This window comes from Seriola dumerili, unplaced genomic scaffold (assembly GCF_002260705.1).
Source record: "Seriola dumerili isolate Sdu_G_001 unplaced genomic scaffold, Sdu_1.0 BDQW01001815.1, whole genome shotgun sequence".
Classification (NCBI taxonomy): Eukaryota; Metazoa; Chordata; class Actinopteri; order Carangiformes; family Carangidae; genus Seriola; species Seriola dumerili.
In genome coordinates, this window is record NW_019176070.1 from 212589 (window position 1) to 228408 (window position 15820).

At 40.7% G+C, this 15820-nt stretch overlaps 1 protein-coding gene across 1 annotated transcript in view; it reads left to right on the forward strand.

Moving 5' to 3' along the window:
• The first annotated feature begins 7397 nt into the window (after positions 1–7397).
• The window catches only part of LOC111238957 (NMDA receptor synaptonuclear signaling and neuronal migration factor-like), a 38605-nt gene continuing 30182 nt past the window's right edge, over positions 7398–15820 (forward strand). Inside the window, 1 exon segment of the mRNA XM_022768694.1 lies at positions 7398–7468. Coding sequence (XP_022624415.1) covers positions 7398–7468 — 71 coding nt within the window.

Genomic DNA, 15820 nt, shown 5'->3' on the forward strand with positions numbered 1-15820 from the left:
TTTTTGAAGTTGTAGTAATGGGATGCAAGATAATTTTCTAATATATTCTGATCAGCAATCTAAAATGAGACTTGAGACTTCTCAGCCTCTCTGGTTACCTCTGGTAAAACCTGAATCACATACACAAAACACACACACTCAACCCCCCACCCCACCCCCCCCACCCAGGAAGTTCTCCATGTTTTTTGAAGTTGTAGTAATGGGATGCAAGATAATTTTCTAATATATTCTGATCAGCAATCTAAAATGAGACTTGAGACTTCTCAGCCTCTCTGGTTACCTCTGGTAAAACCTGAATCACATACACAAAACACACACACTCAACCCCCCACCCCACCCCCCCCCACCCCGCCCATGGATTGCACTATCCATCATCTGCCCATGAAAATCTCTCCCTCTCCACCAGCACACTTCATTTCTGTGCCTCGCTTTCTGTCACTTTACTGCTGCCATCCATCTCCTCTCACCCCTCCCTGCTCTGTCAGGTACGCAGGGTCCTCACTTACACAGAGATAAGCAGCAGCTTTTTTGATTCTCCCTCACTGAATAGAGACAGCGACTCAAATTTAACCAGTACCTTTCAATTCAACCTTCTCTTGGGTCCATGATTTTATCTCCTCTTGTCTCTTTTTAACCCTCATCTGCTCTCCAAACTGTATTCCTCTACACTTTCTCCTAATCACTATCATTGTAATCTCTCATCTCCAGACAACATTCCTGCCTCAAGAGAACTGGGTTTACAGCAGATTGATGCACAAATCAGTAGCTTATTTTCTTTAAGAGTTATAAAGGCTTCAGTGTTTGTATTACATTTATGCAGGAGTCACATGACAGCTCTTGCTACACCATAAACCGGGTGGTGGAAGTGGTAATAGTGGTACTTGCAGTGTTATCATTCACATGCTTGTCCATCTCCTCAAATCAGCACCTTACTGTTTATTGTTTTAAGGATAAAGAGTCTACAGCCATGCTATCAGTTCTGTGAGGTTATACTGAGACAGTCCTGAGTGATATGTTATTGGTTTTGCAAGTCTTTGGTCATAAACCAAACAATATTGGCCAAGTTAACGTTTTCATCTGTTGATGAGAGCTGCATGTGGTTAATTCTGTGGGAAATAGAGTATGCATGTTCATACCAAATTCCATGGCAATCCATCCAATCATTGTTGAGATATTTCACCTAAAAGCACAAATCTGAACCTCGTGGTGGCGATTGAAAAATATAAAATATAATAATTGAAAAATATGTCCTGCTGAAAGTCAGATGATCAGAGATGCAAAAGATCATCAGGATTCACCCTGTGGGAACCTTAAATGTCTGTACCAAATTTCATGACAATCAATTTAACAGTTTTCAAGATATTTCACCAAAACTTTTAACCTCATCGTGGCACATTAGATAAGTGAAAGGCTCACCAAAGTCAGTACGGTTCATCCTCTGGGGACAATGACTGTCTGTACAAACATCAATAAACCCAATATGCATTTATTTTAGATATTTCATTCTGGATCAAAGTGGTGGACTGACTGACAGGACTGTCCCTAGAGCCATACCAATAATTTGCAAATAGCACTAAACTGTATGGCAATCCATCCATTCTTTGTAGAGATATTTCAGTCTTGAACAAACTGGTTGACTGATTTATCTCCATTGATATTATATTTGAAATTTACTATAGAGCATCTTTTGCCAGTAGAATATTGACAAACTCAACATACATATAAAATACATATAGTCATTAAAATGTCTTCAAATTAAGAGTATAATTTAAAAAGAAACCAATATATAAATATAAGTATATACAAAGTATACAGTGTATATAAAGCATCCTTTGTCAGTAAAATCTTACGTAAGCTTATTGATACATAATTGACATTAACTAGAAACAGCCTGGTGTTTGTGATAAACATATGCTGTTAATTACAGGAAGAACATCTAAGAGCAAGAGAAGCAACATGAATAATTAATTTAAACAGAATTTAATAACCTCTCTCTGACTAAGATGAGGATTCTTAACATTATCTTTAACATATTCAGTTGACGACAAAAACAAACCTGCGTCGATCTAAATGATTACAAGCACGAGCTGCCATTTACGTGAGCTGCACAAAATTGAGAAAAACTGAGACCATAAAAGTCAGAAGAGAAGCATTTGCTTTATCCTTCTACCAGTAAAATGATATCTCATGATAATGGACAGCTATACATCACTACAACCTGAGAAAACTACAGCTGCTTCTTCTTGCACTATGCTATGTTTTATATGACATTTTCAGATCTAACAATGACTCATTAAATGTCTTCATATTGTGTCTTGTAATATATAATCTTAATTTAAAAAAAGAGGTTGTGACCTACTTGACTGTGAAGCTTTGTGCCAACTGTCCTCTCTAATGATTATGAGCATATGACTTAATTAAGTGGTCAAATATAGCAAATGAGATTATAATGCACTATCAAAGTTCATTACCATTGGGAAGCATAATTCTTTAATGTGGGTTAGACGCCTTAAATCACAAAACGTAAAAACCATATATTTGAAGAAATACAGATTTCTAAGAGGTCAGTGTTATTAGCAATCCCTAATGTAGATATCAAAGTTTAATATTATTGTCTCACTTGAAGCCTATCCAGTTTTAGAGTCTTAATCCGCTCTTTACTACTACCCACTATACCATCTACACACGCATTCATCATCCCCACCATCCATCTTCATCCTACAATTTCCTCAATGTCTCCAAAAGTAGGACAGGTTTGACGATTTGGTTTCTCATGTTTACAGATTAAGGTGGTACGGTGGTGTAGTGGTTAGCGCTGTCGCCTCACAGCAAGGAGGTTCCAGGTTTGAGTCCCGGCTCGGTCGCGGGATCTTTCTGTGTGGAGTTTGCATGTTCTCTCCGGGTACTCCGGCTTCCTCCCACAGTCCACAAACATGCAAATGGGGACTAGGCTAATTGGATACTCCAAATTGACCATAGGTGTGACTGTGAGAGTGAATGGTTGTTTGTCTCTGTGTGCCCTGCGATGGACTGGCGACCTGTCCAGGGTGTACCCTGCCTCTCGCCCGAAAGGATGCTGGGATAGGCTCCAGCCCCCCCGCGACCCTACTAGAGGATAAGCGGTAGAAAATGAATGAATGTTTACAGATTAAATATCTGGACTGACCAAGATATAAAGTCACAAGTCATTTTCACAATATCTCACTTCTTCAGCCCTGTCACACAGGTTCTTGCTTTGATGGTATTTTTATCAGCTGATTTGCACACATTTTCTCACTGTCAGATGGATTGATAGTGTGTGGCAGCTAAATGTGTACAAGTGAAATAAAGACGATCTGAGTTGTATTACATTTTCTATACTTTGATCCTCTAAAGTAAAAAAAAAAAAAAAAGTCAGGCAGCCAGTTAAATGCTAAAATTAGCATGCTAACACGTGCACTATGACAACCTTCACGTCCATTTAGTGTGTTAGCATGTTTATATTTGTTAATTAGTAATAAAGATGAAGTGCAGCTGATGCAGATGGGAATGTCATTCGTTTTGCACGTATTGATCATAAACCAAATTACTGGGTAAATTAAAATTTTGACCCCGCCTCCTAGAAATTATGTCCATATATATTAGTAAATATTTGCCAACATACTTATGGGTTGGATTATGTTCACAGGGATTTTTTTGAATGAATGAACGAATGAATGAATGAAGCACGGCATTTATTTCCTATCACACATGGTTCTACACTAAATTATAAGGGAACATAAAAGCAATCAGGATTCATCCTCTGGGAACCATGAATATCTGTGGCAATCCATATAGCAGATAATGAGATACTTCACAGGATAAGTGAAAACTTTGACCTGCTGGTGGTGCTAGATAAAAAGTCAGGAGATCACCAATGTCAGTAGGATTCATCTTCTGGAAACCATAAACATCTAATGGAAATCCATCCAATACTGTAGTTGTTGACGTATTTCAGTCTGCACAAAAGTGGCAGACCAAACAACAGACTAAAAGACCAACACTGGCATCCCTACAGCCATGCCACTAGCATGGTTAAAAATGCATACTGGTATATGAAAAAAACATTTCTCAATTTAACCAGTGGGACAATCATTGAGAAGGTATGGTATGTTACATGACACTTACACATAGAAAATTACATTGTACTGCATTCAACTTGGTTTCATTGTTTTCCTAAACGTAATCTACGGATAAGAAAAATCAGATTTGAGAACATTGAGCCCCCTCACTGTGACTCTCGGCCTACTTGGCTGGCTGCTGTTGTAACTGTTGCAGACTCAAATATCGATCTGCTTTGCAATCAATCAAATGGTGAGTGCTTGTCAGGGTCATAGGAGACACTAATATCTTTGACAGATGTGGATTTATGGCTGCATGTGTCTTTCTTGTCCTCCCATTTTCACTGCCCCTCATCTACTATTTCATCTCCTTTCCTCCCCCTTTTTCAGCATATTTTCAGCTGGTATCCCAGTGTGTTTGCTGTACTCCTTTTATGGAATGAAAAACTCTTGTCTCTCTTTTTTCATTCATCCTTGTATCTCTCTCTCTCTCTCTTTGTCACTCCTCTGCATGCTGTCCCCTCTCTGCCCCCTATCTTTTTTGGATTCCTGCTGTCCATTCATGCCTCCATTCATCCCTCCTCCTCTTTCCATCATCTTTTCTTGTGTGAGGAGCTGCACTGTCCTGTCCTCTCTCCATTCATTCATCCCTCCTTCCCCCGTGCTGATCTAAAGTCTATCCACACACAACCCCTCGCTCTCGTCAGAGCTGCCTGGAATTATTTACTGCTTAATGGCCTACAGCAGCTCACACCAGCCCAGCGGTGCTTTGCTTTATTTATCGATTTTCATTCCTTTTGTCTTAGTGTGTGTGTGTGTGTGTGTTTGTGCGTGTATCTGTGTGTGTGTGTGTGTGTGTGTGTGTGTGTGTGTGCATGTGTAGGAGAAGCACATAGCAAAAGATATATAAAGCCCAAGGACGTCCTGCACATTCGAGCTGCTGGTGAAATGACCTGTGGATTGAAAGACTGATTGATTTGATGTTTGAAGGCTAATCGGCCGTTACAGGGCGATTTGTCTGCTGCCTCGACTTCTATCTGTTTATATGATGTGTGCATGAGCCCATATGTGCATGTGTGTGCATACACCACTGTGACCAGCACTCACTTATCTCCTACCGGTGATTGGTGATGAATTGTCTCTGAGCGGTGTGAGTTAACAAATTTTCTCTACTGCTGGGCCAACACTGGTTGAAGAAAATCAAGTTGTATAACATTCCATTACATAATAAGGTATTTTGCATATGGTATTGATCTGTAGTGCTATTAATCATGTTTAAGATAATGTCTTTTAAATGGGCAATGCTGTCAGAATGGTTTTCTGGCTTTTAGTGCAATGGTTGAAATAAGTCTATAGATCCTATTTTAACAGTTAGAAGGCTGATTTGTATCTTTCTCTTTTACATTTTATGATACTTACTACATGTATAAATTCAAATACTGACTATCTGTATATTGTCACATTTTGTTATTACAGTTTAAACCTTAAAACACTTGTTAAATCACAAGCTCCCACCACACCCAACTCCGTATGTAGACTTCCACTGCAGGTTTGAAGACACTGACAGGAAGTTATAAAACCCCAAATCATGACTGAGTGCTAAACAGAAAATCTATCATAGTTAAATTAAGAACTTTTCACCCTCATAATTAAGTTGCTTAATATTCCACCAATTTGTGTGTAATTTAATTTAAGTGTTTAATTGATTTCAGATTAGATCCATTGTTTAGTGATGCCTGAACATGGAATGGTTAAAATAGTTTATGGATGCACATATTGATTTAAGTGAGGGTAATAATGACCTGATTTACTTTAATACAACAATTCAGTCCTTTGTTCTGATTTGAACCATTTTCTTTATACTTTGTACTTTTCAAGTCAACCATCCATCCTTGACTGACTGCCACTCTAATAAAGGGTGGGAAGGGCTTTGAGATCCTCTGGTTAAAATGTTTATCATACACCAAATGCTCACGAACAATGCAAACTGTACTTATTTCAGCACCGGTTCCTGACCTTTTCAGGGTCCACTTGTGACCTCTCATCACAGGTTGTCGTTCAACCAAACCTAAGTGATTCTAACTTCTCATATTTTTACATTTAAATGATTTTAGGGACCAGAAGAGTTGAAAGTATTTCATAAGAAAACAAAAGTATAGAAAGGGAGAGAAGTCAGAAAAAATATACATAATATCATTCACCAGACATGTTTTTTTTTTTCTACCTTTCCCAAGCCGCAGGTTATACTAGGGGACAAGAAAGTCTTCTAAAGGTGGAAATTGACAAGTGCTTGAAATAAAATTTGATATACAAGTATGAGGGTTTTTTTTATGTTGTATCCCACTTTCACTTAAATCGTAGACTATCACCTGTTTTGGATATCAAGTCAACCATAATTACTCCCAATTAACCAACCACAATGACCTGACAGTGACAGTTCGAGCACTGTTGATCCGTGACTGAAGAAAGAAACAACTCATTAGAGTGCTCATCAGTAACCACACTGTAACTCTGTAGGAGCAGCCCTTCATGATCCATCAGTCTATAGTAGCCTACTCCTTTGAATACTGATAACAGTGAAGATCCTACCACAATGGCTCAGGGAGAAAAAAACATCAGAAAAACAACACACTCTCTAAAGCTATTGTTATCATGATACTGTTTGAAGTGATGTTCACAGAGCACTGCGGCGTCTCAACCTCACTGTTCCCACTGTCCTTGGCTGTAGATGAGAGTCTCTACATTTCAATGTGTGAGTGTGTGTGTGTGGTCATTTTTACCAAAATGACCGATTATATAAATGAATAAAGATAATAGTCAAAATATGGTTGAGATGAAAAGCAGAGGTTCCTACATGGATGGCATCAGTGTCCCTCATACAGCACCTCCACAACCCCCTCCCCGTTGTGATGATGATGATGATATGTTATATGGCCAAACCCTATCATTGTATTTTCAGATGAAGGAGAGAGAGGGAGAGAGAGAGAGAGAGAGAGAGAGAGAGAGAGAGAGAGAGAGAGAGGGGTCTGTGTATTTTCAGCCACACGCTGACAGCTGTGCAGTTACCCCACGTAGGTGCTCATATCCGGAGAGACACGGAGACAGAGAGGGAGAGGGGGAGAGAGGCTGACGTCCCTCCCTTTTTTTGGGCATTTTTTTTTTTTGCTCGGCAGACTCGTGTGTGACCTATCTGCTACCGGATTTCCCATTAACTTTTTTAAATTTTTTTTTTTATACACCATTTTCATTGTCGCATCCCTCTGTCCCTCGAGTCTTTGGAATGAACTGTTTTCCTGCCTGCGTCGTTTCCATGTCAGCATGGGAACTGCCGTGTCCAAGAGGAAGAATTTAAGAAACGATGCGATATCTTCTGTGGCAGCAAAAGTTAGGTGAGTGACACCCTGCAGCTCTCCGCCGTTACCACCTGATTTACAGCAGCCTCGGGAAGTCTTCGCGGGTATTTTAGCCTTCGCGTGCGAGCCGTGTGAAGTTAAAACGAGTGGCAGCTGTGTGTTTTTGATGAATTCAGTGCGCTATCCCGGCTACAGACAGCCGGCTCTCTGCGATGCGCAGAGAGGCTCTTTGCGCTTTCCGCACGTCCGCCGACTGTCCCGTCTAGCCCGGGGCGTGCGGCTGAGTGCTGTGTGTTTCAATTGCCCTTTTAATCTCTCCAAACTGCACCTGTAATGAGCAAATGTAGCCTGCCTGGACGGCTGCCCTGTAATTCCCCAATCCCCTTCTTTTATTAGGACTCAATGAGCTGGAAAAGGATATTTGCCTCTGGCCCGTCGGAGCTTTTACTGTTATTGTGAATGAAGCAGCGTTGTGTAATGGAAGTCATGCAGATGCAAAGCAAAGGGATGCTATGACTCACGGTAACCCTGATACACTTTCTCAGTTTGCCATCACCTAAAATAACCTATCATCATGTTGTTAAAAAAAAAAACAGCCTATGACTTGATTTCTAATGTAATTCAAAACAGAAACGGCTTTCTGTCTGGCCGCATCGACCCGAGCGGCCGGACAGGGCGGCGATGAGGCTGCTGCCTTCACACCCCGGTGGGCAAATGATCCAGCTGTCAATTAATCAATCACAGCAATCGATTCGGTTGTTTTGCAGTGATCACCTATCACTGGTAGTTATTGGGGCAGTCACAGAGGACAGCGCCGGTGAGCGGCTGTTCATTTATTCAGCCGGGAAAAAGCAGTGGGACTCAGACTGTTTGGCCGGAGTCCAACCCGTTAAAAGCTGTTAACGACTCACTCGTAAGAGGCGCACAATGTATATGAGGCTGTATGGATTTTTTTTTTCTCAAATGACCAGATCCGCATCCAGATGTTTTAGCATCATGCAGACACAGCAATCTCTATATCCATCCTGTGCTGGCTCGCATGTCTATATAAGTGAGCTGAAGCTGCAGTTTGTTGAGGAGCACGTGTGGCTGTGTTCATATGTCTCTCTACACATGAAGTGCAGACATTGAGCCACGACCCCGAGTCAGATCCCATTGTAAATTCAGCGTTTCCGTGCTCCAGCAGTCTCCTCACAGCAGGCCCCGGTGTGTGATTTTGATTCAGTCAATGAATGACCTTGACTTGTGCGTGCAGACTCCAGCATCCCCCAGATGTGGGCTGATGTGCTATTACGTCATTTCTCTCACTGAATGTGTATGTGGTCCTTACTTGCATTACACCGCCTATACTTACAGGCTGGCATGTGTGCCGTCTTTGCAGTTGTGTGTGTGTGTGTGTGTGTGTGTGTGTGTGTGTGTGTGTGTGTGTGTGTGTGTGTGTGTGTGTGTGTGTGTGTGTGTGCGCGCCCGTGCGTATGCCACCTTGAAAAGATGATGAGAATGTGATGCCCATAGAAAATGGAAAGTGGCTACAGTGCTGAGGAGTCTTAACTGTAAATGTGTGATACTCACTCACTCACTCACTTTTTGTTCACATCTACAATTGAACTACTGAAATACTGCATATCTTACACAACTGGTAACTACAGAGCACACACACACACACACACACACACACACACACACACACACACACACACTTATCTTATTCCACCTTCATCCATCTCCCTCCCGTTCTCTTTCTCACACAAGCAGAAAAGCCCAAACACACACATGCGAGTCAGAGTTTAATTTCTCAGAGTTAATGGCAGAATGGACCTCTCCTCCTGCAGCTGAATCACATCCAATATTCATCAGTCTTTCACCTGCACATGACCCCATGAATGTGGAAGCGAGCACTCCGAAGTGGGTTCTCTCCATCTCTCCACCTCACACCCATAAACATTCAAACATATCTAAATGCATACAGTCAGGCACGTGTGCAGTGATTTGCTCTCTCCATTTCATCTGCTTATGCTCTTGTTTCCTCTCCTCTGTCTGAAGAGCCTGGGCTCTCATGAATAGTAAATGTTAGAGCTCTGTCTGCAGTGTCAGATGTATCATCTCTTTTCTTTGCCATTACAGATATTTATGTAGCAACTTACATCCACACTAACAGATTTTACCTTTGAAACACAATTTCATTTTTTACAAGGATCCATATACTGTACATTCAGTACCTTTTGTGATCTGGTGTCATGTATGCCAGAATACACTAAATAGGTTGAGTGCACAACAGTGAAACAGTTGGAAACAACTACAATGAGTAGCTGCTCTCCCTCTCTCTCAGTGCAGCCTACTGAAAATCCTGCTGTACATCAAATCTGTTCAATCCCTCTTTCTAACCTTCCCTCTTTTGGATATACTTGACACACAAAAACGCACACTTTCACACACACTTATTGGGAACCTCACAGGCAATTTACATTATGTGTTTGTGTCTATATGAAAGTATGAGTCATCTTCTTAACACTTCCGAGCATAGACTGGGACCAGTGACAGTAAACACATTTGTATCTAAACTCTTCAGTATTTACACACACAGACACACACACCCACACTTTTGAATCAAGAAAACCTGACAATTCCTGTCCGTAACCACTTTATGCATAGCCTTAACCCTTACATTGACCATAATGCAATCCTTCTTCCGGCATCGACCATAGGCAGTACCAACCCAACACCATCCTTTCATTTAAACCAAATAATTTTGAAATGTCCTCACTCTCATCGGTGGAAACATGTAATGAACCATAACCTCGTTTGTCATTCACAACTTTGTAATTTTATTCTCGTGCATAGACTTGCTCATAGACTGTGTGACACTTCAATTGTTTGGGAGAGCAATGTAAGTGCAATGAATACCACAGAGTGTCCGGAGGACAAACCTCATGGTGGCGCTACAGCGTCTGTACAAAATTGGTTGTTGGGCTAGTCCAGTCTAGACTTAAGCGTCGGACCAACTGGCCGACCAACACTGCCATTCCAGGGCAATGCCACTATCCCCCCATCCATCCATTACCCATACCGCTCATCATTATCCGACACATCGAGACAAACAACCACTCATTCACACCCCACAGGAGATATTAGAGGCAATGCCACTCGCATGAATTAAAAAACTTGTACACCTTATTTTGGAAAGCACCGTCAGATGACCTGTTTTGTCACTGAGGCATGAGGAGTAGCTCGAGGAGACCACGCAAATGTGAATGACCAGATTCATAGGATTACATACGAACAGTATGTAGGAAACACTAGAGAGACACAGGCTCCTTTGTACCTGGCTCTCGTGTGTGCCTGTGTCATCTTATGCATGCTTATGGATAGCTGGTTATGAAACAGGTCACACTCTCCCCTTGAGCAGCTCATGAGAAGTAGCGAGCAAGTGAGAGCGAGAAGAAAAGAGAGAGGAGAGATTACCTCCAAATTACACACCAGTATTCTGCGACATTGAGGGATAAAAGCAAATGCTTTGATCTCCCTGTCAGCTGGAGAAGAGGGATGTGCTGCGGTTCGGCTGAAGGGCATCGGACAACGGCGTGCACAGAGGTGTGGGGGTGTGAAAGATGGCGTGAAAGATGAAAGGATTGGTTGTTATACTGACGCATGCAAATGAGATTGTTTCTTCGTTTGTCCAGGACAGGTGCGACTGTATTTGTCGTAGGCCTGCTGTCACTCTGTTCATGGGTTCAAGGGCTGTTACGTAATTGGTTGTTTTTTTGTGTGTGTGTTTTTATGCCGCCACGCCATTGTCAGCGGTGGCTGGAGGCATTACGTTTTCAAGTTGTCCATCCATACACCCGTCATACTCTTATGAACGCAATAGCTCAGGAACGCCTTGAGGGATATGCTCATTATGACAACAAAAAAAAAACAAAAAAAACAATACGTTTTATTAAGTTCCTTCAGTCTTCACTACACATTAAAGAAGTCTGGACGGACATTGATGTAAACTACATACTCAGATTCACTCAAGCTCAACAGAGGGAGACCGTTTTTTCCTCGTAAGTTCTGAGAATCCGATCACTCTTGGCTAAAATCCTACTTCATTGGGCTTTCTTACTTCCTTTTTTACTCATGCATTTTAAAAAATATATAGTATACGTGATATATTTCTAAGTAACATGTTGAGTATTGTCATTTGAGCTCATCCATCTCCCTCTCCATCTCTTTCCCTCCTCCTTAGTTGAATCAGAGAGTTTAATTCTTTGCCATAAATATGCCAAATGAGGCAGATTTAACTGAGTACAGTCTGAGTGATGATTAAGACTCCAACAGTGTTATCTGATTGTTTGCCTGTGTCTGTCTGCTATCGTGCGTATTCTTTATTCTCTGACAAAACAATATCGACTCAACTCTTCTCAGTTGCCGCAGAAATGTAGATGTTCAGATTTGATGAAGAACTTGTGATATGGTCAAAAGCTCGAAGGCAAGTGTGTAAGTGGACTTTGAGAGACAATTGTAGGGTCAGCTGCTGTTTCCAAGGTCATGAATGGACTGTTCATGTATCTTTTTCCTTTTTTTCACAAAATACACTTTGACAAGCCACAGCAGGAAAAGCACAGGGACAAATAATTAAATTAATGATGAATCCATATGTCCATCCCAGCTCACTGTCAAACTAGTAATGTTTCAATCCAAATTTAGCGCAATTTGTACAGAATTTCCAGATTATCAGCAACATAAAAAATGTGAATTATTGCACGTTTCCATCAATTAATGTTAAGTGAATATCAGGAGTTGGCTGCATGGAAACAAACAGTTGATGGCGCTAATTATCCAGTTGGGTTCCATGAAATCATTGCAGGGGAAGTTTTACTCATACACCAACTTTTTCTTTACAAAGTGTATAGACTTTAATTTCTGACGTTTTTTACTCATACATGACGCATGCCTGTCAAAATGTGTGTGGAAAAGGCCAATCATCCAGTTAAAAGTTGTGTGTTAAATACGTTTAGACGACTGCAGAGAAACAAAAGAGTGCTGTGTTGTGTCAGTGTGTGTGTCTGAATCAGCTGCATCACTCAGTGCTCTATGTGGCTGGGGACGCTGCGGTGAGCCACTAGTGTACTGAAATTTTAATCAGCTCCCCGATCAGTTGCTTCGCTCCCACATGTCCCATAATGCACCGCACTTTCAAGACTGCAATTAACATTCCAAAGTCCCTTCGGCCCTCAGCACGCGCAACAAGCCTCTCAACAGGTCCTCATCACTCCAGCTGTGCAGTTGTGTGTGTGTGTATGCACTTTGGTGTGTGCGACTGTAGGAAACCCAATTCAATTAGTCCATCTGAGAGGAGGATTTGATTAAAGAGCATTAAGAGTGAGGAATCTCTTTGCTTGGCAGCCCATTGTTTACAGTGGAGAGACACCCAAAGAGGCATCAGCCCTGATGATATTCAGACCAGTGGGAACACTGCCAAGGGAGCGATGCCCTGTTTTGAGCCAGCTGAGCTGAGCTTGTCCTCAAAAGATATATGGTCACAGTGTTAAACGGAAACATAATCCACAGGGAAAAGACATGGGATGATTGGATATGGGTCAATAATGGAAATACTGTATGTTGTAATATGTGTCTCTCTATGAGCACCGCTAAGTCAATTGATTAATCTCTGAGGATCCTGTGAGTCTTCAGGGTCCACTTTGTAGCCATGGAGATACTTTGCTGGTCAAAATTACATTTCAGGACAACAAGATTGTTTTATTTAATGATCATTGATCCCTTTCTTTTTTATTTGATTCATTATTACTATTTGACACAGAATGAATTGTGTGATGTGACAGAAGACATGACAAGACATGGACATGAACGGCTCTTTTGCTCTTGATAAGAATTTCTTCTAGTGGTAAGATTGTTATCGATGCCATTTCCTTGTTATATTCATGCATTTTACATGTACTTTACTTTCCCCAAGATGCAAAGCTAAAACTATTTTATCAAAGAGAAATGAACAAAATGCAGCGGAAAAAATAATAATAAGCAGTGTTGTAGTACCTGAGTACAGGACTTGGACTCAAATCTTGATTATTAGGACTCGTGACTTGATTTGGACTTGAGCACTGATGACTTGGGCTCGGACTTGTGCATTGACTGAATTTGGACTCTGAAACTGGAAAGGAGGACTCAGACTTTTCTTTTTAGTTTCAGTGCATTCATGCTTGTGCTTGTGAGTGTATCTGTTTGGCTGTTTGCCACACACATAAATACTCAAAGTATATTTTATATATTACAATATATATAATAATACTAAGTAAACACAGTCTCAGAAAAATTAGTCAAATACAGGAACACAGATTAAATAATCAGTGTTATCATCACCATATTATCTATTTATCTGAATGTCCCATTGAAGTTAAGATTTTGATATTCTACATACATAAATACAAGTGTTTTTTTGTTTTTTTAGCAAACTGTGGTTTGGGTGATTGGCAGCTATCCAAATGTTGGTGGACATTTTACATCTGTCAGAGCAAACTCAACCATGAAAAAAGTTTGATTGAAGGGTGTTCAACAACGTGGGTGTAAAAACACCCATAAAAACAGGACGATCAGACAAAAAAGTCAAATAAGAAGTGGATAAAGCAGCACTGGAATAAGTTGGAATAAGCAGAAGAGTGAGAAGAAAAAAGGGCATGTTTACAGTTGTGTGATGTTCCCATCTATCAAGTATCTAGTTATGCATTGTTCGATCTAGATCCACTAAAAGAACTGAAGTGCTGAGGTGTGTCTTCCTGTTGTTGAGGATCCTTTTATGCATCTGCAGAGTGGTTAGTGGAGTTTGTGGCAGAATATGTTCCAGAAGTGGAGTGCGTGTAATTTTGTCTGACTCATTCAGCTTGTGAAATGCTAAGTACGCTACAGTATCTATTGAACTGTAGACCCAGACAAAAGGCGAAATACACTGATGTTCACTCTCACTCGCTCACTCAATCACTCAGAGGGAACAAAACAAATGACATTACACCCATGGAAGTTAATGTAACAGGATTAGAGCTACTCTTGGAGTTTCGCTCTGTTTAACACATTGGACCGTAAATTTTTCTTTTCAGCAACTGTTCAAAAACGACATGTTTGCGTTTCAAGTGAGAAAGCCCTCTAGTGGCTGTAGGATTTGTGAGTATCGTCACTGCAACATAACAAAAGAGAATGAAATTTTTTCCAATAGTGATTTTTGACGGTTTTGAAAGTACTGACAAATGATGTCCTGTTGATACGGACGTCAGATTAGAAAACGATAATGTGCGTCATCCTGAAGTGCCGTTACAAACAACAATTCAGGGACTTCTTGTGTATCTGAGAGTGACAACTGTTCCAAAACTCCTGGTTGCTGTGTTCAAGGACACTGTGACATCTGAAAAGCACTGCATCCACCTGTGATGTTGTCAGGACATGTAACCTTCATGTAAGACAAACAAAGCAAACATGGACATTGTGAAATGGATAATGTGACTTTGGTAATTTCTTGCATTAAACGCTTGCACTAAGAATATTATTATGAACATATATCGATATCCTTTTGGAAAGTGTGCGAAACATCCCATCATAAAAATAATAGAGGTACAAGGCATGGCAGAGTATACAACTGAAGCCTCAATAGTATGGTGTCTCAAGGGGGTATGTTTTCTTCGGTTCTCAAATCCCATTTCCCCACAAGTTCATGAACGTAACATGGGGGATAGTTGTCAAAACACACTCTAAGTTACAGTAGAGTGAAATGCATGGGGATGAAATGCTGCTTCAAAGACTGAAAATCAATCAAAAACCGTCTGTAGTAAAAACGTATGTGAAAGTTGCCTCTTTTTGGTTCGACCTATCCGTGTGACTCAGGCCGCTTGATATGATCATCTAAAAGACTATGATCACATGGTAAAACATTATTAATAATGGTTGCAAAAATCATTAACAGCATCAGTGACAGTCAGTTTAAAGGCTATTCATGTAGCCTATTAAATGTATAATATTCATTATTTAAAAAGGTAAACCGTGCAAATTTAGATTATTCGGGAACATTATTTCAAACAAGTAGCCCTCCACATTATTCTTTACCCTTAAGCTAGCTCTCTGTCTCAAAAACGCTGGTGACACCTGCTTTAAGGTTTAAGATTTATACTCTCACACAGCCGGTGTCCTCCACCTCTCCATCACTGTCAAAACACCTAATTTGATCTGATCTGAATCCAGGACTGAACCTGAACCTGTGCCAACCTTGCTGCTCCCATTCGACTAGTGTGCTTACACTGTTCCACTCTAAAGTAACATAAAATTTTAATCTCTCAGCAACCTCCATAGGCAGAAAACTGCATATTTGATAGTGTAGATATCACACTTAATGAGCACCCTAAGGGG